General features: G+C 35.5%; 2 protein-coding genes across 4 annotated transcripts in view; one reads left to right on the top strand and one right to left on the bottom strand.

Moving 5' to 3' along the window:
* The window catches only part of hibch (3-hydroxyisobutyryl-CoA hydrolase), a 50,725-nt gene that overhangs the window by 22,860 nt on the left and 3,342 nt on the right, over positions 1-24,523 (bottom strand). For 2 of the 3 annotated variants that reach the window (NM_001014316.2, XM_087267169.1), the window contains exons 7-8: positions 9,773-9,851; positions 1,270-1,415 (exon numbers count right to left, since the gene is read on the bottom strand). In NM_001014316.2, the coding sequence (NP_001014338.2) occupies positions 1,270-1,415; positions 9,773-9,851 (225 nt within the window). Of the gene's footprint in view, positions 1-261; positions 1,083-1,269; positions 1,416-9,772; positions 9,852-24,523 lie in introns of those variants that run through there. The other variant, XM_087267170.1, reaches the window with a different exon arrangement.
* Positions 5,140-24,523, top strand: part of pofut2 (protein O-fucosyltransferase 2) — a 46,744-nt gene continuing 27,360 nt past the window's right edge. Inside the window, exon 1 of the mRNA XM_087267093.1 lies at positions 5,140-5,286. Within this exon, the coding sequence (XP_087123219.1) occupies positions 5,201-5,286 (86 nt within the window). The 5' untranslated portion in view covers positions 5,140-5,200. The remainder of the gene's footprint in view (positions 5,287-24,523) is intronic.

The raw sequence follows: 24,523 nt of genomic DNA, 5'->3' as shown, positions 1-24,523 counted from the left end.
TTGTTCATATCATATGTGGAAATATATCCGATATGAATCGTAACCATGACCTCATGTCTGCAGTGTAAGCCAGATTTTCTCCTGTCAAGGCACACGACTGTAGTGAATTATGTCAACTCTGACACTTTTATTTAAGAACAGACTTCAGCAGAGTCAAACCTTAAATCTTATATTACTAGAAAAAAAAAAAAAAAGCTTTTATATTGTCATGTAGCACAAGTATTTAAGCATGTTTAACAAGAGAGAGATAGAGAAAGAGTGCAACATCCGCCTCACAATATAAACTAATATAAAACTATTGCATACATCATATGCATAAATCAGGCCATGAGCATGACATTAAAATAGCTACTGGTTTAAAAGATCCTATATAAAATCATAATCATAAATCATAAACTGTAGCAAAACAACATGTCAAAAAACAAAATAAAAAATGAAACCCTGTAAACAGATTAAATACATGAATGGAGAAAAGAGCATTCATTTATTATCAGCTGTTAGTCAGCGCCCGCTCTTTTTTTTCCCCTAGTCATTGCACCTTATGCCCTGTGCAGAGTAAATGCAGAGAATTGAATATAAGAGAACTTTAAAAAGATGATAAATGTAAGCAAGTCATCATAAATCGGATACTGTCAAAAAATCTGAATTGACCATCAAGGTCTGCGATGTAAATACTCTGAAATTCTCTAGGGGAAAAGCCGGTCAGTAGAGTTTTCTATTTTCATTTATATATTAACAAATATTTTTAAGTGTTTGCATGTTCCTAAAATGATATGCATGTTCATTAAATTGAAGTAAATTCATTACAAGTTGATTAAAAAAAAAAACTAATTGTTTTGCATTTTGTGATTTATTAATTTGTTTGTTTTTATTAAAAATCTATTTTTCATATATATATATATATATATATATATATATATATATATATATATATATATATATATAGACTATTCCATTATTCCATGTTTTATCATTAAGGATTTCTTTTAAATAGTGTATAAATATCGTCTCGTCTTGTCTCGTCTCGTGAACCCAATCTTGTGTCTCGTCTCTGATCTCTTGGAGTGGGCATCTCGTCACACCTGTAGTATACAGTATTTACTATTGTCATCAATGTTGAAAAAGGCTTTTTTTTTGGAAACTGTGAAACATTACAACAGTAAAATGTTAAGTATGTATTTATTTCTGGACACAAAGGTAAATTGACATTTATTTGGCCAATCAGACATGGGTAACCTCAGATGAACTCATCAATTTTCACTACATTACCTTCTCTGACTGCACAAAGTGAGTAGCCACCCCGACCCTCTGGACATCTCGTCCTTTGAGGCGGAAACCTGTCAGGGCGAGAAAAAGGCCCAGCTTGCCTTGAAGTCTAGGCAGAAAGTAGCCACCACCGACATCAGGGAACAAACCTACAGTATAAAAACACAAAAATAAAAATCAAAGCCATTTAAACATTTTCTTCATCAAAAAACCCCACTATAATTTATATTATATTTAATAATTGTTTACATTGATTTGAGTGAGATGACCAGAAGATCACTTTATTTGTAAAGTAATGTAATATTTCTAAAACAGCAACATTTGTACTTTTACTACATTTTTCAAATACTGTTTCCACTGACTAAATTCAATTCAGAGCTGGATGATTCTTCATATAAGATTTTTTTGTTATTTTTATTTAGAAAGTTAATGCAGAAAAGACACTTTCTAACTGTTGTGCATTAGTGACACTCGATATCTACTGTATGTTTATGCTGTTATCCATTAACAAGACCACTGAGACATGACTTTTAATGCTCTTTACACAGAAAGAAATCTGGCCACAGGAGTAAACATTTTCTCAAAGTGATTTCATAAGTAATATCAGAACAGAGACTCAGAAAATACTTGAATAAATAAAAAAGACTTTGTGCGAGTAATAGAGCCATCACTTTTTTTTGTGCAAATGACTCAATAATTATGTTAGCTTCTTAAAATATTAATTAAATGTCATGTTTTTTTTCCGGGAATAATATTTCTAAAGGAGCTGTTGAACCAGATTTTGGTAAAAACTTAAAACATTTACAAACATAAAAAATAAAATAAAACAAAACAAAAATCTGAAAAATGAGTTGTGTGAAATAACAACGGTATTACACAAGGAGAAAGTACTGAACTACTGAAATGTATTTAATACTTTATATAAAAGCCTTTTTTTTGGTAAAGGCATCTTAAAGACACCTCTCATATAGAGAATGTAGTCACATGAATTGCTCAGGTGTGATTTTTATTGACTTCAACAGAGTGTAAAAATCTTGATGGTTCTGTGGGTCTCATCTATCATATTTGAGCTTTATTTAGTATTTTCTATATTGGATTCAAGTCAGGTGATTGGCTAAGCCATTCCACAGCTTGATTTTCTTTCTCTGAAAGCATTTGAGATTTTTTTTTGTCTGTGTTTTGGATCACTATTATGCTGATATGACCACCGTGGTCTTTTACTGCCTTTCTACACCTCCCTTTCTTCATGCCCTCAATACTTTTTCCCTGCTTCATTTTATTTATTGTGTATAACTTAATCTGTAACCTAATTTGATTTATTTTCTTTGCATATATGGATTTATTTGGTCGTTACTAACATCTGGGGAAAATTTCAAGTCAACGGCACCTTTAGAAATAAGCTTTCTGAGAAAAATGGTGATGTGTTCAATACTTACGATCCCCGCTGTATATTGCAATGATATGTACTGTATACACCTTTATAGTTTATATGTAAAAAATAAAATGTTCTACGCGTATTAGTTGTTAAACTAAATTAAATATTACCCAAACCTTTATGTCTTAATGATTTTTAAAAGGAATAATAACAATAATACAATTCAGTCAATATCTTATTCTATAACTTTGAAAATTCCACTACAAAACATATTTTTTTCTTCAGGCACCTGCAAGGTTGTTCCTGGCTTGCATAAACAGTAACAAATGGCACCATACGCTTTCAGCTACCAAACATGGTATTCAGTCTTCAGGATGGGATATAAAACGGCATAGATCTTATTAACATGATGTGCTTTTCAGTAGCAAGGGCTGAGAAAATGACATCAGTTTCCTCACAGACAACCAGCATGAGGTACAATTGTGAAAAAGGCACGAGAAGATTAGATCCCCTTGACCTGATTCCAGGAGGCCAATGTAATATCATGAATGCAGATTATGCTTGTTGTTTACCCAATCGCATTGTTTTGTGGCCAGCATAGTTTAAAGACTCAAATAGCCCCATAATCCATCATCAGAAGGGGGTGAAGGGGTGGGCTTCAGGTTGCAGGGCTGGGGGTTGCATTTTCAGTGCACAGATGGCTGGCACACTGTCAGGGGAGGTGCCACCATGGGCGAATGCCACAGCTCAGCACAAATGGCTCAAGGCTACTGATGCCATGCTGTTTGTGGTGCTTTCCTTCTGGAATCCCACATAGCCTAAAGCATTTAAAAGCAGAGCATGACTCAAAGTCAGGATATAAAAACACAGTTCCTTAAGGGAGCTGACCCAAAAATGAATGGTTTATTCACCCTCTACTTGTTTGAGTTTTTTGTCAAAAACAGAAGAAGAGATTTTGAAGAACGTTGCAAACCGGTAACTATCGACTTGCAAATTTTTTGTCAATAGCTACTGGTTCCCAATAAAATATCTTCTTTTGTGTTTAACAGATAAACAAAGGTTGGACTCAAACTTGAGGGTGAATAAATGGGGAGTAAGTATTTATTTTTGGGTCAACTAACACTTTAAAGAGTCCTAACACTATAGTTTTCTCAAAAGGAGCAAACAGAGTGGAACAATCAAATGTCTGTTTAAGTGACCCCAGATAGTAATAGCAGCTCAGACAATGGCTTGGGGCTGTATATATAGAAAATTGGCACACGTTATCTTTGCTGGACATTATTAGTATGGAACTATCAACAGCGCGCATACATGGAGCTCAGTCAAAAACTGCTAAGTCCTGGAATTTAACTTTTGATGTTGTCAAATCTTTTGTTTCTTCCTTCTAATGTACAGCTTTTCTGTTTATATGGTCTTCATGTATCTCATGATGTAATAGTTATTTTTTTGTACGTACCTAACTTCTACTCTGTATTTGGGTTTACATTATTTTTATTTTTTTATTTTTTATATAACACAGCAAGCTTTAAGTTTTGTCATTATAGAACAAGTCCACCTGGGTGGGGGTGGGATTCGGGGGTTGTTTTACGATATGGTCATATGCTGTATGCTCTCTATATTAAACAAAAAATTAAAATAATAAAAACAATTGTTCACAAAAAAGAAAATTGGTACACGTGTGAAACAGGTTAAAAAAATCAGATTTTCATTGAAACTTTCATTACACTGCTTATGACAGAAGTTTTTTTATCTGAAATAAAATATATCAATTCAACTAAATCAAATCAAAAAGATTAAATAACATCAAATAAAATAAACAGATTGCATATTTAGGTCATTTTTCAAGTATTAAGCTGACTCAGAACGTGTCTCATTCTAAACACTGTTCTAACAGGAGCGGTTACACTACTAAATTTTTATATCTTTTCTGAAAACATCTTGAAGGTTATAAGTAGACAAGCTTAAAGGGTCACGAAACCCCGAAACACATTTTTTGAGCTGTTGATAATCGTATATGTGCCCCACACTACTAAAAACACTATTAGGACAGATATATTTCACTAAAAAGAGAAAATTGGTTGTTTTTACGTTATTTCGAGCAAGTTCGTACTTCAGGTTTGAAACTAATTTTTGAAGCTGCGTCACGGCCATGACATCTTAGCGTGTATTTCAGCGTGTAGACTGATCGTCTCTACCTGGGAGTACCTTATTACATCTCTGAGTGTGCTGCATTCATTCATGAGTAAGACTTGTTTCAAACCAATCAGCGAGCTCTGTATGCGAGCAACTTCATTAATATGCATACAAGCTTCGAAGACTGTTTGTACCTGAAACAGTGTTCAGCAACAGGGACGCCACGTTATGTTGCCAAAAGAAGTGGGGAAGGAATAAAAAACTTTATTATTATTATTGTTTATAATGTGCTGCAACGAAGGTTTTGTTTTCATTCTCCAGCTATGAGAGCGCAACTGGACTCATGTGTGGATCAGTGCACACGACACGCGGCAGAAATATGTTTGTACAGAACATTTTTTACTCAAGAGCTTTTCTCATCTGGAAATGGTGAAATCCGGATTTGCTGCTTGTCTCCTTTTAAAAAAGACACGGCTCCAGATGGTGTTGATTGTCCTGTCTCTACAGATTTGGTAAGTGCGTGCGATCAGTGCCCTTTCTTTGTTCATTCATATGGCAAAGTTATAGTTCGTATCGTCAGCAGTACTCTTTCAGTGTTTAAAGACAGACCTTAGTCAAATGATTTCTAAGTTACTTAGTTTACGTTAACATCACTACAATATTATGGACTGAAAGATTTGCTGTAAATGCTGCTCTCCAAGTGTGAACATGTGAACACTGCAAGCAAACTATTACAGACCGTCGTGTTTATTTTCGTCGCATTTTGTGACCGGATAGTCTATACACACATGGCTTTTTACAGAGAAATGCAGAGATTTTTTCTCTTAAGCCTGGTTTATACTTCTGCGTCAAGTAACCAGCATAACCCATGGCGCATGCAATGCCCGTAGCTGTGCATTTACACTTCTGCTCACTGTCTCTGTTGGTCTGAATTAACACATCCGAAACGCTAGTTGGCAGTGAGGTGTAAATGTTCCTCTGTGTCGAGTTTCTTCGCTGCTGTTTTGCTTTTCCTGAACACTTCCTGGATGTACAAGTGGCTCAAACTCGCTCATTTTGAGGCAGGAACCGGCGGACGTGCAATAACTTTAACTATGAGGTAAACACAAAACAAAACTTTCCATCCGGAGCTCCTTCACGGGACTCCACACTTGTAAACAATCGGTCCATTGGGCTCGCACCATTCGCGAGGCTCTAGGTCCCGCCCAGACTCTTCAGCGCTACCAAGCCGACCAATCACAGAGCTTGCGCTACGCGTTGTTGCGACGTGTAGTTACATTTTTTGAGAGGTGCACGTCAGTGACGCAGACGGCCACAGCGAAGGGCTATGCGTCAATGCCGTAGCATGTGCCGGCGTTTGACGCAGAAGTATAAATCAGCCTTTATACGACGTGCAGTATCAAACATTCCACCGTCATTAAACACAGTCACTGTCTTTCTCCCCTGTGTGTGTGTTTGTTTTGCCTCGGTGAAAATCAGCGCGTGCCCAAATGGAAACTCCCATTTTTATTTAAATCCTTTCCCTTTTCCCTCCCCCGACACTCCCACCTAAACAAAGCTAGACACACCCACTTTCTTGACTTTTTCTAAAATAGAGGTGTGAAAACACCCTGCTGAAACATGGGGGTTTCATGGCCCTTTAAACAATATAGATGCTGTTTACACATGGTTTTAATCATCCGCTTGTAAAACTTCAGTGATAAAGCAATCTCCCATGAGTGTGTATAGTGCTGTATGTTTGCCTAACCTGTGGCAAAATGGCAAATATTTTAAATGTGTTAAACAAGCATAAAAAATGATCTACATACTGTAAATGATCTACGGACTGTAATATCTGCTTAAATATAAAAACAACATGCGATAAGAATAAAAGAATTGGAATTCAAAACTACTAATTCGTATGTAAAAAAAAAATTAAAATGTTAAAATGTACAAATCTGCACATTTTTCTATTAAAAAAGTCTACATATTCTGTATAGATCCTCACACCTCATTCAGCATAAGTGATGATTACCAAAATGCTGACGCTGCGTGATGGTACAGGACGTGAGGCAAAATAGGGGAGATACAGCACACCAACACAACTGGGTCACACTTCAAATCGATTCTTCAAAGGATTCAGATGTGCAAAGGAAATATTCATGAATCTACATGATGTAATAATTATTTAACTACCTCAGGTCAAGGAGGAAACTCTAACAAAGTAACAGACAGACGAAGCTGGCCGCCTTAACACAGAATAAACCATTAAGACAAGTGCAAACCCAAAGAGGATTATTCATTGAGCTGAGGTTGAGAGACACAGGCTCTTAATGGAATTAGCGGGTGATGGCACACAGACGCTGGGCATTCACTCAATCAAACACACACACATGCACAGACGCACAACAGATGTGTCACAGAGCGTGATTAGCACTACTTCCTGCCACTCCAACAGTCCCGCGGGGAGTCTTTGCTCAAGGCCTGCAAGAGTGAAGGACACAGCGCAGCTCTGGAGGAAGTGCTGTAAAGCACTCTCATTAAGAGTCCAGAATGACTTACAATAGCCAAGGCAAATTTCTGCCTACATGTGTGGGAGCATGTGATGGGGACAAGGGCAGAGTATTCATCACAGGCAATATGAATTATTCTGCATCAAGGCTCCAGACATGCCTTTCACCGTGTGTGATTAGAATGCGGAGTGAAAAAAATCTAAAGCGTGTGGAATAAAAGCAAGACGCAGCGTGAATGGTTATGAAATGGCAGATGTGGAAACATTTTGTTTTAATTTTATCACCTATAGGGCTGGGCGATTTGGCTTAACATCCCAATCTCGAGTAATTGTACTTTTTAACTCAATAAAGATTAAAGAGCCCCTATTATGGGTTTTTGAAAATGACCTTCCATGCAGTGTGTAACACAGCTCTAAGTAAAGTAAAAGATCCAGCTAAGGATCTTTAAAACTATTGATTCATCTATAAAAGAGTCAACTCAGAGTGGTTCAAATGAATCAGCACAGTAACGAGTCTTTAGCCGTGTCAGCATGACGTAGATACAGAACCCAAGCTCCACCCATTTGTTGCATGCGCAGACCCAGGATAATTGAAACCCCCGGCCTTGCCCAAAAACACGTTAGAAAGAAAAAAAGGAAGACAAACATTGTAGCGGATCCCGGTTAAATCATGTCGCCAAGACGCTGTGTTTTGAAGTGTGAGGGAAAGTTAGTTTTATTTTCCCTAACTTAAGATGAGGCTGAAAAGAGTCAGTGCTTGAAGTTTATTTTTGAAAAAATACCTCAGCATTATAGCCCCAGCCTTGTGCTGTGTTCCCGTCATTTTTTCTGACAAGTGCTTTAGAAATTTACATCTTTACAACAGGAGATTCGTCGGCCGTTTTTTAAATGGAAGGATCAGAAAGGACTATTGATGTATGGGACTTTGAGAGCTTGACAGGAACTTTATCAGTACACAGTTCATGATTCAGCTTCCTCCATTTCACAAGTGAAAGTAACTTAAGTGTGATTAAAATGGCTTTTTGCTTACTCCAGCTCGCAAATTATGTATTTACTTGTGTTCTGTTATTTGCTTGTACTGTATCTGGTTAACTCTATATTCTCATATCACGACTAAAACCACATTGAAAACGCGACGCATGTCGATTTGTTTACGGATTTAGATTCTATGTCAATGCAATGGCCACCATCAGCTGGTCCTACACACTTGGCGGTCAAGTTTCAAAATAGTTCAGCTTTTGCCACTGTGCGGCTGAATGTGTATTATGGTTAAGAATAGAGTATATGCTGGTGTTTAACTGCATTGCATTGCACTCCTGCATTGGCCTCACATATACTCTACACTCTTGACTACTTCAATTTCTCTCTGTCTCACGCTCAATTCAGTCAACCAATCACAACAGACTGGGTCATCGGACCAATCAGCACAGATCAGCATTGCGCTAATGAGGGGTTTGGGAACAAATAAATCGCTGAATTAATTTTATAAGAGTCGTTGGGATAATTAGGTAAAAAACAATGCATATTAAAAGACAATGAAATAGTTATTTGATCTTGCAGGCTTATCAGACTGTTGTTGGAGAACCCCAAAACCAAAATATGACCCTTTTTTAATGCAAAATAGGGAGTCTTTAATATGGTTTAAAAGCTTTTTACTGTAAATTACTATTGTATTTTATTTGAATTACTGGTGCGTGACTGGTGTGTAATCGATGCCTAATCTCTCTCTGTACACTTTACTGACGCACAAATTTTCTTAAGTTTTTCATGTACAACTCGACACTTGTAAGTTGCTTGTGCTCAATCTCTAAAACACACTTGCTTTTACACTTTGCTTAATTATGTCACTGAGCGTTCCACCAAACCTTGACCAGATGAGAGTTGAGGAAATTAAATATTCATACTAAAGAGCAAGAATGATTGGATGGCTCCACGTCTGGAACGAGACCCACCCACATACATATCAGCAGCAGATTAATGGCATGCCGTCTGCATCGCCAGAATTCCTTCCATTCACGCTGTCTGTGGAGCGTTTCAGCATGCGGCTCATTCAAAGAGCAAAGCATCGGACAGGTGCTCCAGTCCACAACATCTCTCAACACTGTTTCCACATTAAACTGACCTGAACCGTCTGCTTTAAAAGATTACTTTGAGAAGTCTGTGGGCCCAAAGAGTTTTTTTAGTTGCAAAAGAGGTGATTTCTATAACTCAATCTGGCTGGTCTAGAATTGAAAGATTGGATACATCTAACATTTGAGATGCAAAGTTATATTTAAATATGTGCATGTTTTTTTGTCAAATAAACACAGTGGATAACAAGACAAAATGGGATCCCAGGAAAAATAAGATGTTTTTTTGGCACATGCTATCAATTTTCAACATTTTTGGGGAGATAAAGTACTATTGATTCCTGTGAAATCAAAGCTACCTTGCATTATTAATGTAAACTTAGATTATAACCCAGTTATGCTCCACAGGGAGATAGAGAAACATGGTCTGCCTCTTACCAATGCCCGTCTCTGGCATGGCAAATAGTGTCTTCTCAGTGGCCACACGAAACTGTCCGTGAACTGAAAGACCCACACCCTGCAGAGACAAAAAACAGAACAGATCAATAATTGGGTACTGTGTTCACAGAGCAGATGGAGACAGCTAGAACTGAGGGTTAAAGTCTCCACATGAATCCACTGTAAGAATAATTCACCCAACAATTCAAATGTATTACTCATCATCATGTTGTTCCATATCTGTATGCACAGTGCATATGACTTGTATGCTTTATCACATTTATTAAGTCTTATAAGGCCATCTCATATATTTGGTACATGAGACCGTTTCAGAATTTGAGATGGGTAAGATTTTTCTTTAAATGTTTTAGAAAGTCCCTTATGCTCAATTGAGCTACATATGTTTGATCAAAAAAGGTAGAAAACTGTAATATAATGACATTTGGTTACAATTTAAAACACATTTAAACCAATTGTTTTTTATTTTAATACAGGTTACATATGTAACAAAAGTACTACCACATTTTCCTGAATATATAAGCACAAGCACAACTGCAAATGTAAAGACTGATTTTATACAACAGATCAACAAACAAGATAATATTAAGAGTAACATTTTAGATAGTTTTGTCTGCTTCAACAGCTGTGTTTACATCCACCTATTTATATGCACACATAAATTAAAAACATTTAAAACATGCGCATAACTGAGAAAGATAAACTTTTTATCCAATAAGAAATATGCGCTTAAATTACAATGGAACCACTTTTATTGTCAAATTCCAGTATGCGCATTAAAAAAGTCTTTTTCAATTTTGTTTGATCATGTGATGATAAATATGTGTGCCATTGGTCAAACCAGCAGGCTGAGCACACTGTAAAACTTTGGAAATGTTGTTTTGATCATTCTAAAATGCCTTGCCCATTCTAAAATGCCTTGACAGTCAGTATTAGTGTTATTATACAGGGGTGCCTGCAGGATTTTTTTCCAAGGTACGCATAAATCCAGCACCACCCCGCCCCCCTCCTCCAATCATGTAAAGAAACACTGATGCTTACTGTCAAAGGCTACATTATTTAAGGACATTCATTATGGCATAATTCGTTTCCTTTTAATTTTAATATTTCGTTGAAATCTAAATGTAATAAAAGCACATCAGCATCAAGGAAAAATCAAACGCTCAAGACGTAATCTTTAAAATCATGACATATAAAAACATCTGCAAATATATAGCAGAAGATTGTGATACAATACAATTAGTGACGCATTAATTAAAGCCTTGCTTTCTACTGACCGAAAATCATCCACCCAACAGTTGAGTAGTGGCAGGGCTCAAAAAAAATTTAATTCGGATATTTTTCTTGGAAAAAAATATTTTTAAAACAAATTTATAGTTAATTATATAGTTATAATTGTACTTTTTTTTAGTGTGTGAAAAAAACGCTAGCAAAACTAAAGCCAATAGATTTCTTTATTGTTACCGTTCTCCCACCATACAAGTACATACACGCTTTAAAACACACAAACGCAAACTTTTATTTGTTGTCATTCTTTCTTGATTTGTTAATATATCGTGGTATATACTGTTTAATAATTTAAATTATGTAATAAATAAATAAAAAAGCGGCATTAATAACCCCCCTCCTTCTCATGGTAGGTACGCACAGTGCTTACAGCCGTATGGCGCCACTGTTATTATATATTATGTTAAGAGCATCTGTGCTCCGCATCTCACACCTTCAAATGCCACCATGCGTTCATTGCGATTCAGCATTGTCTTCTGAGGTGCAAGTCATTTATTAAATAAAGAAAAGATTCATGCAGATTCTCCTACCGCAGCAAATTCCATTTATACAGTTGATATTTGTCACCAGTAAATCAGAAAGTGACGATTTTGTTCTCGTTGACTCGTTAAATGGAAACGCAGATTTATTCGCACGTCTTTTATAATGCGATATTCCAGTTTTGTGTATGAATTGAATTCGCATCTTTGGATGGCTACTGATGAAAATTGTTCTAAGCAAAGCTGAAGCAGAACATCTGTGTTTCAGAAAAACAATGAAGTGCTTTGTTCCTGAACGAATCTGTTCATTTACACTTAACATCTGAGTCAATGATTCAGTGATCTATTCATAAAAACAGTCCTTTATTTAGTTTCTAAATGAATTGTTTTGAATGAATTACTCATTAAGACTGTGAAACTAATAATAAATATTGTTTAATTATCTCTATCAAAAAAACAAACAAAAAAAAAAAAAAAAGGGAGGCATGGTGGCTCAGTGGTTAGCACTGTTGCCTAACAGCTAGAAGGTCGCCGGTTCGGGTCCCTGCTGGGCCAGTTGGCATTTCTGTGTGGAGCTTACATTCGCTATAGGTGAATTGAATAGTCTAATTAGTCCGTAGTGTATGAGTGTGTGTATGAGTGTGTGTGTGTGTGTGTGTGTGTGTGTGTGTGTGTGTGTGTGTGTGTGTGTGTGTGTGTGTGAATATGTGTGTTTCCCAGAACTGGGTTGCAGCTGGAAGGGCACCCGCTGTGTAAAGCATATGCTGAAATAGTTGGCAGATCATTCCGCTGCGGCGACCCCTGATATACAGTATAAGGGACTAAGCTGAAGAAAAATGAATAAATACTGCGCATTATTTTTTGTCAATGTCTCACACCATTATATGTGAATGTTGATGAATAAAGGTCTAAATGCAATAATTCATATAAACAGCATTCATTTAAAATAATTGTTTTAAAAACACATCTTAATTGTTTTTAAATGTTCATCTTAAAGCATTCTTCCTTAAGGAATAAAATAAAAACATTCAATTAAATAAATACAACTAACTTGGTACTATTTTTTGTAACTTTACATAGTAGCGTATAATGCACTGTTCATATAATTAAGTGTGCCAAGTGAAGATAGCAGTACTTTTGATACAAAAGATGTTCAACAACAGAAATGAGTGAAACCTAGCAGAGAAAAAGAGCAGATGCAATTAATTTTGAGTGTTGTCACAATATATCCTAAAGCACGGTTGCCTTAGTGAAACACCAACAGCACTTTTGGTGATTTACTAGCGTTTGAGACCCTGCATCATGACAGCATTGCCTGAGCAGCAGCAGACACAGGAATGGAATAACAAACAGTTGACTGATGTACAGCACACCATATCATCATAAGCTCCCAAACTCCACAGCCTGTTCACACACCATGTAGGATTAGAAACAAATAGCGCACATACAACACTACACCAACAACAGCAGCAAGCCTAGCAGATGCCTGGTACTTTTGGTGCATTGACATATAAGTTTAGCAGGACTTTAATCATTAATGATGGGCTGATTCATTGATGAAATTTAGATTAGATTGAGATTAGCTTACCCAATTCACCTATACCGCATTTCTTTGGGCTTGTGGGGGAATTTTCAGTTAATTCATGACAATTAGAATTTGTATAATGTTATTATTATTAGCAGTATTATTTATTATATGCATATTTATATTTGTTTTAATAAAAACAAGTTTAAATTTGTCCACCTCTCTGGTTTTGAAGAGTATGCATCACCATATGGGCATAACACTTTGTTATTATTGTTCATTTCTTAATGTACTGGAAATTAGAACCGGATTCAGATAAAGTTTTGAAACAAGTCTTTGCACTTAAAACTAATTATGTAGGCTAATGATGTCTTCAGTGAAGTGCGTTCAACAACGTATCCTTATCCACGCAAGTAAAGGAGTAAAGAATAAAAGTAAAGTAAAGAGGCTGAATGGAGGAGGCTCGTTCTTTATTCTTGTGCTGCAGATGGTGTTTAACTGTTTTCTCGCTAGTGAAGCAATCAGTTTTTCCTCCTACAAAGTCCGACAGGTAAAATGCACCATGACGCAGGTTGATGCAGGTTTAATGCACTGATTGGTTTAATGCACCCCAAACACACCCATAACTCAAAGAAAATCAGCCATGACCATGCGCCGATTGTATTTTTCCATCCTTAAAATAACAAAAGTTGATTCAGTCACGCCCTTAATGCTTTTGCACCATGCGCTTTAGACTTTGGACCTAGATTGTCAAAATAGAGCCCTAAGAGTGTGAAATTGGCACATACACACTCACTCTCTCTCTAAATTTATGTGATGAACCTGGTCTTTGCTAGTGGTGGGATGTGATGTTGACATGCTCCTGAGAGTCTAACGTCTGTTTTACAACATAGAAAATGCTCATACGATGATCAGGGTAATATGAAAGAGCAGATCTGAAGAGAAATGTGCCCATAACTTCAGTTTTGTTGTAGCCAAAAAAAATATGTCATGGAAAAAGATAAACAAATGCACCATAAGACAGCATTATCACCTTCCTCACTGTGATGAATTTAACTGATGTGATTCCTCAGGTCACACTGCACATGACACTGACTCATTTGGTTAAACAAAACACACATCGTAAAATCAGTTATTACAAAACCACCCAGAGACTGAGTGTTCTCAATGGCTGCTCATTAAAAGTCAATAATTATCCTCTCCTTTGGGATCTGAGGAGCATGTTATAATCAGAGCAACATGCATGCCCCCCACATGATAACTCATCAGGATAATTAAGATTGAATGAAAAAAAAGTGCCTAAAAGGAGACAGAAGTGTGAATAGACTGTCTGAATAGTTTGGTTGCAACTTTTTCATTTGGAATGTATTTTTAAGTAAAACTGTAAGCACATGTAGAGTCAAATCATTCACATAGAAGTGGTGGAAAATGTTTTCCATTCTCCAAAATGTTTGGCTGCTTTCTGACAGGAAACTTGCAGACAATGTAGGCAGTTTCTAAATTTAAGAATCACCTCCAGGATCAAAAACAGCAGCACCTTCTCATTCGAAAACCGATATGGAACATAAATGTTGCCAAAAATGTTTAAAGGCCATCTTTAATCTGAGACGTTTTCTATTATGAAAGCGCTTTGGAACGTTTCAAGGCAGATAACCCAAAATCAGTCAAACAGCTTTATTGGGAACTTGGCGAACTCTGAATGTGGAAAAAATGCCAGAAGCTGAACTTTTTGCATTCCTGTGAACTTAAAAGTGTCATCAAAAGAAAAATCAAATATTAGCAGATCAAAGCAGATATATATACAGGCTTTTACTGCATGGAAAATTATGAGACAGCCACCTCCATCAAATTTTGTACAACCTTCACCCTTTGACAAAAATCAGACCACAATTGAAGCTCAAGCACTGGTCATGTATTTAATGACATTTAACGTAAGATAGAATTACAAGAATAATGCAAAATGTGTTTTTCAAGCAGCAAAAATTTCATGACGAAGATACCACCACCGCCACATTTTCAAAGAAATAGTGTACTAAAATATACACTACCTGACAAAAGTCTTGTCGCTTTTCCAAGTTTTAGGAACAACAAATAATGACGTGACTTCTTGTTGCTCATTTGGTATTGGAAGTGGCTAATATGAAAGGCAAAGGCCTCTAGATTACACTTATTTCACCAAAATAAAATTTGATCATGAGTTTTAATTATTTAATCAGGACAGTAAGGTCTTGCTTAGACAAAATTATTGTCACTTAATAGAAATAATGTACAGTATAGAGTATAAAGTCATGCTGCAGTGAAAAAAAATTATTATTGTGTATGACTCTCATGTGCTTGGACGACTGCATCCATACATCTCTGCAATAACTCATATAACATTGATCTAGTCATCTGGAATGGGAAAGAAAGCATTCTTGCAGGATTCTAAGAGTTCATCAAGATTCTTTGGATTTATCTTAAATGCCTCCTCCATCTTACCCCAGACATGCTCAATAATGTTCATGTCTGGTGACTAGGCTGGCCAATCCTGGAGACCCTTGACCTTCTTTGCTTTCAGGAACTTTGTGGAGGTTGAAGTGTGAGAAGGAGCGCTATCCTGCTGAAGAATTTGCCCTCTCCTGTGTATTTTGTCATTTGTAATGTAATGTGCAGCACAAATGTCTTAATACTTCAAGCTGTTAAAGTTGCCATCCACTCCCCCATACTGAATGCAACCACAAACCGTGATTTTTCCTTCATTAAACATGACCAATTTCTGTGAGAAGTTTGGGTCCAATAGGTTCCAATAGGTCTTTGTATTTGTGATGATTGGGATGCAGCTCAACAGATGATTCATCTGAACAAAATCTACCTTCTGCCTTTTATTCCAAATGATCAACTAGAAGTCAAGTTATTATTATTATTAATCTTAAGACTTTTGTCAGGTAGTGTAATTGTTTTGGCGAAAATGCTAAGCAGCACAAGTAATTTAACACTGATAATATAATAATAACCAGCATATTAGGATTAAGTTAACCTAATTATTTTTACAAATGTAAGTAGATTGAACATAAAACAATTGTCGTCCCCCTCAAAAAAACTAAGGAAATATGTTGTTTCAGCTCATTTTAAATATTGTAAGTAGTTTTAAAAAGCAGCAGAAGTCATTTTTTGAGAGTAGGTTAACACGAATATCTAAACAGCCAATCACAAGGCAGCAATGTAAGTTCAATGTAGACAAATGTGCACTGTTAAAAAAAATACTGGTTACCTTAAATTTTGAAGTTGAAGCAAATAAATTACATTAAAATAACTTTAAACTGACTTCAGTTGGTATAAATTACACAAGTAATATAACACTGATAACATTATTATTAATAATAATATTATTACGTTTTTTGAGCAGCATAACCGGCATATTAGGATTACTGGATTATTACGTGACGCTAAAGACTGCAATATTGACTGGTTCAGCTCTGCCATTAAAGCAATAAACTATACTTTAAACTAGAACTCAGAGGAAAATGAATTTTAACTTGTAACAATATTCCATTCTGGCGACGCGGTGGCGCAATAGGTAGCACTCTCGCCTCACAGCAAGAAGGTCGCTGGTTCAAACCTCGGCTGGGTCAGTTGGCATTTCTGTTTGGAGTTTGCATGTTCTCTCTGGGTTCGCATGGGTTTCCTCTGGGTGCTGTGGTTTCCCCCACAAGTCCAAAGACATGCGCTATAGGTGAATTGGGTAAGCTAAATTGTCCAGTGGATAAGTGTTAATGAAAGTGTATGGGTGTTTCCCAGTGATTGGTTGCAGCTGGAAGGGCATCCGCTGTGTAAAACATATGCTGGATATGTTGGCGGTTCATTCCGCTGTGGCGAGCCCTAATTATTAAAGGGACTAAGCTGAAGAAAAATGAATGAATGAATATTACATTATTAATGTTTTATATCTTTGTTTCAAATAAACCCAGCCTTCATTATCATTTTAAAGGTTTCTTTAATCCTTAAACATTTCAAAATCGCAAAAAGATCTTTAAATGATCTCAAAGAAATAAAAGTATGTACAACTGTGCATTATGAATTTGTGATGAACTATATGTTTTAGAATGAAAGTTCTGTGAATCTTGCACCATTCAAGCTGTTTTAATATCACAGCTGTCTTTCTCTCCCTGCTCGTCTGTATTTCTGCATCTGTCCTGTAGCTCAGCTTAATTATGGTTTATTTTCCATATGTTGAGAAACAAACTAGAGGTGCGCTAAAGGCGTGGTTGTTTAAAAAAGTAATTTCCATTACATAAAAGTCCAAATGAACAAAGATCACATTATTACAGAGTTTTTAATGATTTTCATTTAAATCCGACTTAATCTGACCTACTTTTAACATCTGTAAGACTGAATTTATTATTTGTCATTTATAATTAATCACTTATTTATAACAGATGTCCAAGAGCATATCTTCAAATCATGCTGCCCACATTCAATGTTCACAGCAATTCTGAGTGCTGTGACTGCAACAAAGCTTTGTCCCAAAAGAAAAGCAGGAATTAAAGACTAAACACAGACACTCTCGCAAAGAGAAGAAGTTATTGTGAATGCAAATTCACATTAGCCCAAAAGTCTGAGACACAAAGTCTACAAATGCTCACTATACAATCATATACACTCATTGCTTCAACTAATTTTAAATAAGTAGTTTAAAAAAAGTCTTTTTTTTTGAGTGTAGGTTGACACAAATGTCTACGTAGAGTTCAATGTTCACAAGTCTGCACTGTTAAAAAAATACTGGTTGCCTTAAAATTTTGAAGTTAAATCAAATTAAACTTAGGAGTCATTTTAAAGGGGTGGTCCACTATGATATCATATTTTAAACTTTAGTTGATGTGTAATGTAGCTGTGTGAACATTAACAACATCCCTGCATGTAATATGCTCAAAGTTCAATGCAAAGGGAGACATTGGCTTTTACAGAGTTAGCTTAGCAAAGCCTACAGCGAACGTATTTGGGGACTACAAAAAATACTTCCTGGTTAATGAGGTCATAAACGCTTCAGGTTTACATGCATTAATCATGCACATACACCCTGCGCAGCAACGGGGCGTAGCCAGATGCGCTTTAATGTTAGCTGAGAAAGCTAAAAAGCCATCCAAATGCTGCTATTTTCACAGAGCTTCTTCTTTTTCTGTTATTGGGCTTCCAAAGGACACGGCACAAAAAGAGAAGTGCTTACACTTAATTTTTTTTATGTTATAGAGAATTATAATTAATAAACAGCTAGCATTTGACAAAGGAGAGCTTTCAGAATCTCTTCCAGTTCAGTGCTGGACTCGACTAAAAACTCTGTGGTTGTGAGCCATAACCTTTAAGTGTTTTTGTTTGTTAAAATTGATCTATTACATGCATAGTGTCAAGCGTTACAGGTATGTTGTAGCGAGGATGTAAACAACAGGAAATGCTGTTTGGCACCGTTAACAATTTAGCTACAAATTCATATTTATCAGTCAAACCTCTGTAAACACTCACAGTCTTAAGCAGCGCTGCAGTGTCTCTCTAGGCAGCCGCTATCCCTGCATTCTACATCTCAAATAACAAAGTCGCTAAAGATATGTTAACGCTTCAAATTACTTACACATGCTTGGTCTGAATATTTGTGAAATACAACTGTCAGATTTTACTTTAGAGAGCATGAGGTGTGGGCGTGAGGTGTGCTCAAGCATGTGCTCTTCATTTTCTGTCTGATTCAGGCAGATGCTAACCGCTTCTCTGTTTACACAGCACTAACGCACATGCTTGTAGGGTCGTGACGTATAGCCGATCTGCGAATCACAGCACATAATGTTAGCTGACCAATCAGAGCCCCTTGAGGGCGGGCCTTTCGGAGGAACTAGGAAATATGGCAGTTGTTTTCAAGTTAGCTGAGTAGCTGTATATAATCAAAGTAAGATATGGGAAAAAAATAACGTGATTTTCTACAAGTGAAGCACGAGCACACATTGCTCTGCATCTTATAAACACAACCAAACCTTAAAATACACTGTGGACCACCCCTTTAAAGTAAAATTACATTAAACTGACTTAAGAATGTTTGAACTTAACAGAAATTTAGTTAGAAGCATGATTAACCTCTATTGACCTAATTCTTTATGTACGAGTGGGTGCAGCCATTATTATACTTTTTCCCTTAAGACTTCCAGTCTTATTCACTTACATAGATTTTTAGATGTTAAAAACAGCTCGTTATGCAGCTTCATGTATCAAACTGATATTTTTTATTACATTATTCTACTTTTTATGTATAGTCATGAACACACTTGTTTGTAGAGTAAGTAGAGATAAATTCTGTCGTTTTTTATTCCTCGACATTTCTCCCATAGGCAACTGAATCTTAAGTTCTAAAGCAATGGCTAAAATGAGCACGCTTCTGCAGTGCAGAATACAGTTGCAACCAGAATTATTAGCCCCCCTGAATTAACTATGTTTATTTTTCCCCCAATTTCTGTTTAGCGGAGAGATTTTTTTCAGCACATTTCTAAACAAATGTTTTAATAACTCTTCTCTTATAACTGATTTATTTTATCATTGCCATGATGACAGTAAATAATATTTGACTAGATATTTTTCAAGACACTTCTATACAGTTTAAAATTACATTTAAAGGCTTAACTAGGTTAATTAGGTTAATTTGTTAATTTGTTCTGTAGACTATTGAAAAAATATAGCTCAAAGGGAATAATAATTTTCACCTTAAAATGGCTTTTAAAAAAATTTAAATTGCTTTGATTCTAGCCAAAATAAAACAAATAAGACTTTCTATAGAAGAGAAAATATTATCAGACATACTGTGAAAATTTCCTTGCTCTGGTAAACATTATTTCAAAGGGGGCTTAATAGTTCTGATTTCAACTGTAAGGTGAATAAATAATAATTAATATCAAAATGTTAATTGTTAACATGTAATTTGGTCTTACGTCGTATATGTCAGTCGCGCATAATGTGCATTAGGCCGCCTCAGGAAGTCAGTGATTGAAGTTTATGATTAAATCTGAAATGATTCTGTTACAAAAACCCATCCATACCCTCCATAAAACATGGATTAAACTCTCTTGTATATATATGAGTTTTACAATAGATTTATGCACTTTTAAAAGCTTCAAAATAAAAGTCACTCTCCAACATCATTATACAGCATGGAAGTGCCAAGATAAAATTAAAAACTACTCCGTTTGTGTTTGTCTGATAGAAAAAGTAAGAATGGCTTGAGGGGAAATTATGGGTTAATTTTCATTATTAGAATGAAATCATGAATCATTACTAGATCATCACACCAAAAGAGAACATTCCTAAAAATGCTGGAAATATGCAGAAGAGAAAAAAATAACAGGAATGTCTGATAAGAAGCGTTGGTCAGGAAGGCATTAAAGGTGCGGCACAGCCTCCGTCTGACAGGTCAGTGTGTGGATCAAAGAGATGGTCATAGATCACACTGAGCCACTGACTGATACATTGCAATAAATAGTGCGAGACGCCCCCTTTTGAGTGATTTCATATCTGTTCCATTTACTAAATGTGTTCCATAAACAGAGATTCAGATTCAGGATAACTATAGAAAATCCTTTTTTATGTTCATGTTGATTTATTAGACGATCTACTATCACTTGCTACTATTGACAGGACTGTTATTAAGTCTTCTCTAAATAGTTATTCTGGAAGGAACTTGTGTATAAACACTTCAGGGTGTCGTTTCTAAAAATAGCTTAAAAATATCAGCAGCAGCGCTTGTAAAGCAGCGAAATGAAGAGTTTTATCATCTTATCATCTTCAGAAGATGTTCAGTGTTCTGCATGCATTTAAATACAGCAAAAAAAAACAAAAACAAAAAAAACTAAAACTAAACAGTATTATTGTGAAATATTATTAATAAAAATGAAAAGTAATTAAAACATATCTTAATATGGTTGAAAAATATCATTTATTCCTGTAATGATAAAACTAAATTTTCTTTTGCAAGTCTTCACTGTCACATGATCCTTCAGAAATCACTCAAATATATCGATTATTTAAAATGTTTGTAAAATTAAATAATTGTTTGTGCCCCTAAATATTAGGATACTGCAAAAACAATATTTTTAAACCATCTTTTATTACTATTATTATTAATAGTTAATTATTAATTAAAATAAATAAATAATTAAATTATTAATTTTCGGCTTAGTTCCTTAATTAATCCACAGTGGAATGAACCACCAACTTATCCATCACATGTTTTACGCAGCGGATGCCCTTCCAGCTGCAATCCATCACTGGGAAATACCCATACACACTCATTCACACACATACACTCTGAAAAATTTAGCTTACCCAATTCACCTATAGCACATGTCTTTGGACTGTTGGGGAAACTGGAGCACCCAGAGGAAACCCACGCGAACACGGGGAGAACATACAAACTCCACACAGAAATGCCAACTGACTCAGCTGAGACTCGAACCAGAGACCTTCTTGCTGTGAGGTGACAGCGCTACCCGCGCTATTATTATTATTATTATTAATTCTCAATAACCCCAAGCTTTGGGATGGCAGTGGAACTGAAAACAACAAACCATGTAATATTATTGTTTACATTTTTGGCTAGCGACTAAATATTAAACAGTAACCATTTTATCAACTCAAGCCAACAGGAGACATGAGCTTTTATCATATACATGCTTTCAATTTTAATATTTATAGTATCTACAAATATATAACTTAGCCAGGAAATAAAATAAACAAATTATCCAAAGACAGCTTAAAAAGAATACACATGACTAGGCCCACACAGAATCTGCGCACAGAAATCCACAGATTTCGGCAGTTTTTTTAGCCTATTATCGAGTCTATTTGTTTACTTGAGTAAATGTGTGTGAATTTATATTTATTTAGTTTTTATATTAATTTCAATAATATTATTGACTTATATGAACCTGTTCACTTGATTTATTCACAATACAGTTTTTAAAGTAATATTTTCTGTATTTTAGTAGATCTATTGTATGAGAGACTTGCTTTGTTTACCAAATAAGTTGGTCTAATTAGATTTGCTTTGTAAACATCAAATAAAAGTTCAAAAGGTATTATTTTTCATTTCATATATTAAGTTTTTAGAGGTGATGCTCATAAAGCAGTATATTTTTTATAAAATTCCTGCAGTGTTTTTTTATATTTACGGGAAAAAAATCCCTTAACGGTCACTTTAAGAAATTAATTGATGAAAATATTGGGGGAGAAAGAAGTCAACAGGAATGGTGATGGAATATCCATTCCATTCCATCACGGTGCTGCTCTGCAAGTGCTCTAATTCTATTATCTGTGATTCAGCCGATACTGCTTATTTCTTTTTCTCAAATATCAGAATAAATGGAAAAAATTCTATTCTCAACCTTAGAGGAATCTGAGGTCAGTGAAGCTGTATGGTCATACTGTTTTTTAAAGAAGAGATCAGAGACACATCACACAGCAGCTCTGCTTCAAACAGCTCACACCACAGGATGTACCGCAACACACCGTACCTCAACCTTGACTCAAACCCTGATCAATCAAACGCTAGGAAGTGACAGATTCCAGCCTGTAATGTTGCTTTCCTACTGCCAGAACCCCACGAAATTCTGAAGACCGTCATATTTCAACTGCTCCAATAAGATGGTAAAAGAAGTTAAGCACCAACATGTTAGTACTGATGATTAGTTTACTCACTTCTATGGCCATTTATGTAACACAGGCGGCTTCATATGAGGGGCATCTATATGTATTTAATACGATGCAAGCTTGTTTCAAACACAAAATTAAATCAAATAAAAATCTGACTTTCCTTTGCTAGATTGTATCTCACCAATTTTAAGTTATAGGCTAACAATTCCTATTTTATATTAATACAGAAACGTGGGAAATAGGGTAGGAATTTATAGTAGTTAGTCAAGTAGATTGAGAAAAATCTGAATTCTCTGATAAATTTCACCATTCTTTCTTCTAACAATGTCGAAAACTCAAAATTGCTGTCATTGAGATTTAATTGTTAGTTTATTGACTAAAAAATGAACCCAAATGAAATTTATTTTAGTGTATGCACTTAAATAATCTAGTTCCTTAAAAATAAGGAATACTGAAAAAAAGTATTAATATACAGCCTTTGAGAACTGATATCAAATAGAACTTTTTGTAAAAAATCACATCAGTAGAGATTTAAATATTGTATAAATAATAATAATAACACAGCCATATCATCCTGAGCCTGACCAAATTCCCTCTATCGGCCCTTACCCATCATTGCCTCCTAATCATCCCCATCCACCAAATTGGCTCTATCACAGTATCTCCACTCCACCAATAGCTAGTGTGTGGTGAGCGCACTGGCACTGTTGTCCTGTGGCTGCTGTCACATCATCCAAGTGGATGTTGCACACTGGTGGTGGTGTGGAGAGACCCTAATAACTAACATAAAAACTTAAAATAATTACAAGAAAAAAGTTATAATTGTGCTAAACAAGCAAAATTGAGAGAAATAAGTCCAACTCAAAATTGCAAGAAAAACCAAAGTGCAGAAAAAAAAGTCAAAACTATGAAATAGTCACAGTTACCTTTTTAAGAAAATAAAAACTAAATCCTGGGGGTGAAATAGGCTTTTGTATAATACACTGTTTATAAATTGACATCAGTTTGTAGTGGATGATTCAATAGATGGATTAATTTTTATAATTTAAAAATCATTTAATGTTTTTTGTACTGTATTAAATTCTGTAGATTGACCCACAATTATTTGTGGTGCATCAGTAATTCCACTGCAATTCCACAACTTTAAATGAAAGACATTTAAGGCAATGTGAAGGGGAGAGAGGGGACCAAAGTAACGGGGGACAAAAGTAACAAATCGTTTTTCTCAAATCCCTAAAAAAAGTTTGCTTTCCAGGCATTAACAGCACATTCAGCATGCAACCCTTGATGGACTGCCAAAAATCACCTGATTTCGAGACCATGTCCCGCGGTTAGGTCCGTAATCAGTTTTTAAGTGCAGAAAGTAAATTATTGTAGGTCTTTTTTCTTTATTACAAGCTGTGTTTCTCTTCATGCAACACACTAATGATCATTCTATTTAGTGCACTAATACATCCTTAAGTTTGCAGGTAAAAAATAAATCAGGTTTAAACAGCAAGAGTTCCTGTGGGGATGAAAGTAACACTTATTTATGTCCCACTGCTAATTGACAACCCTTATTTTTCACTTCCACATTAAAGTTTGCAGCGTTTTAATTCCTATTTTTTATAAAATGAATGCATATTGCCAATAATAATAAAAATATTCAAACATTTTAGAAATTTTTAACATATTGCATTGCTGGATTGCTTTTGAAACGTTTGATAAAAGTGCATTTTAAAATGCAAATGCAGTTCAATATTTTTTTGCTAAATTAAAGGACAAAATATGTTTGAAGTAAATATT

The sequence above is a fragment of the Danio rerio genome, chromosome 9, assembly GCF_052040795.2.
Source record: "Danio rerio strain M-AB ecotype USA chromosome 9, GRCz13ab, whole genome shotgun sequence".
NCBI lineage: Eukaryota > Metazoa > Chordata > Actinopteri > Cypriniformes > Danionidae > Danio > Danio rerio.
Note: the sequence above shows the minus strand (reverse complement) of the source record. Positions and strands in the feature narration are given on the sequence as shown.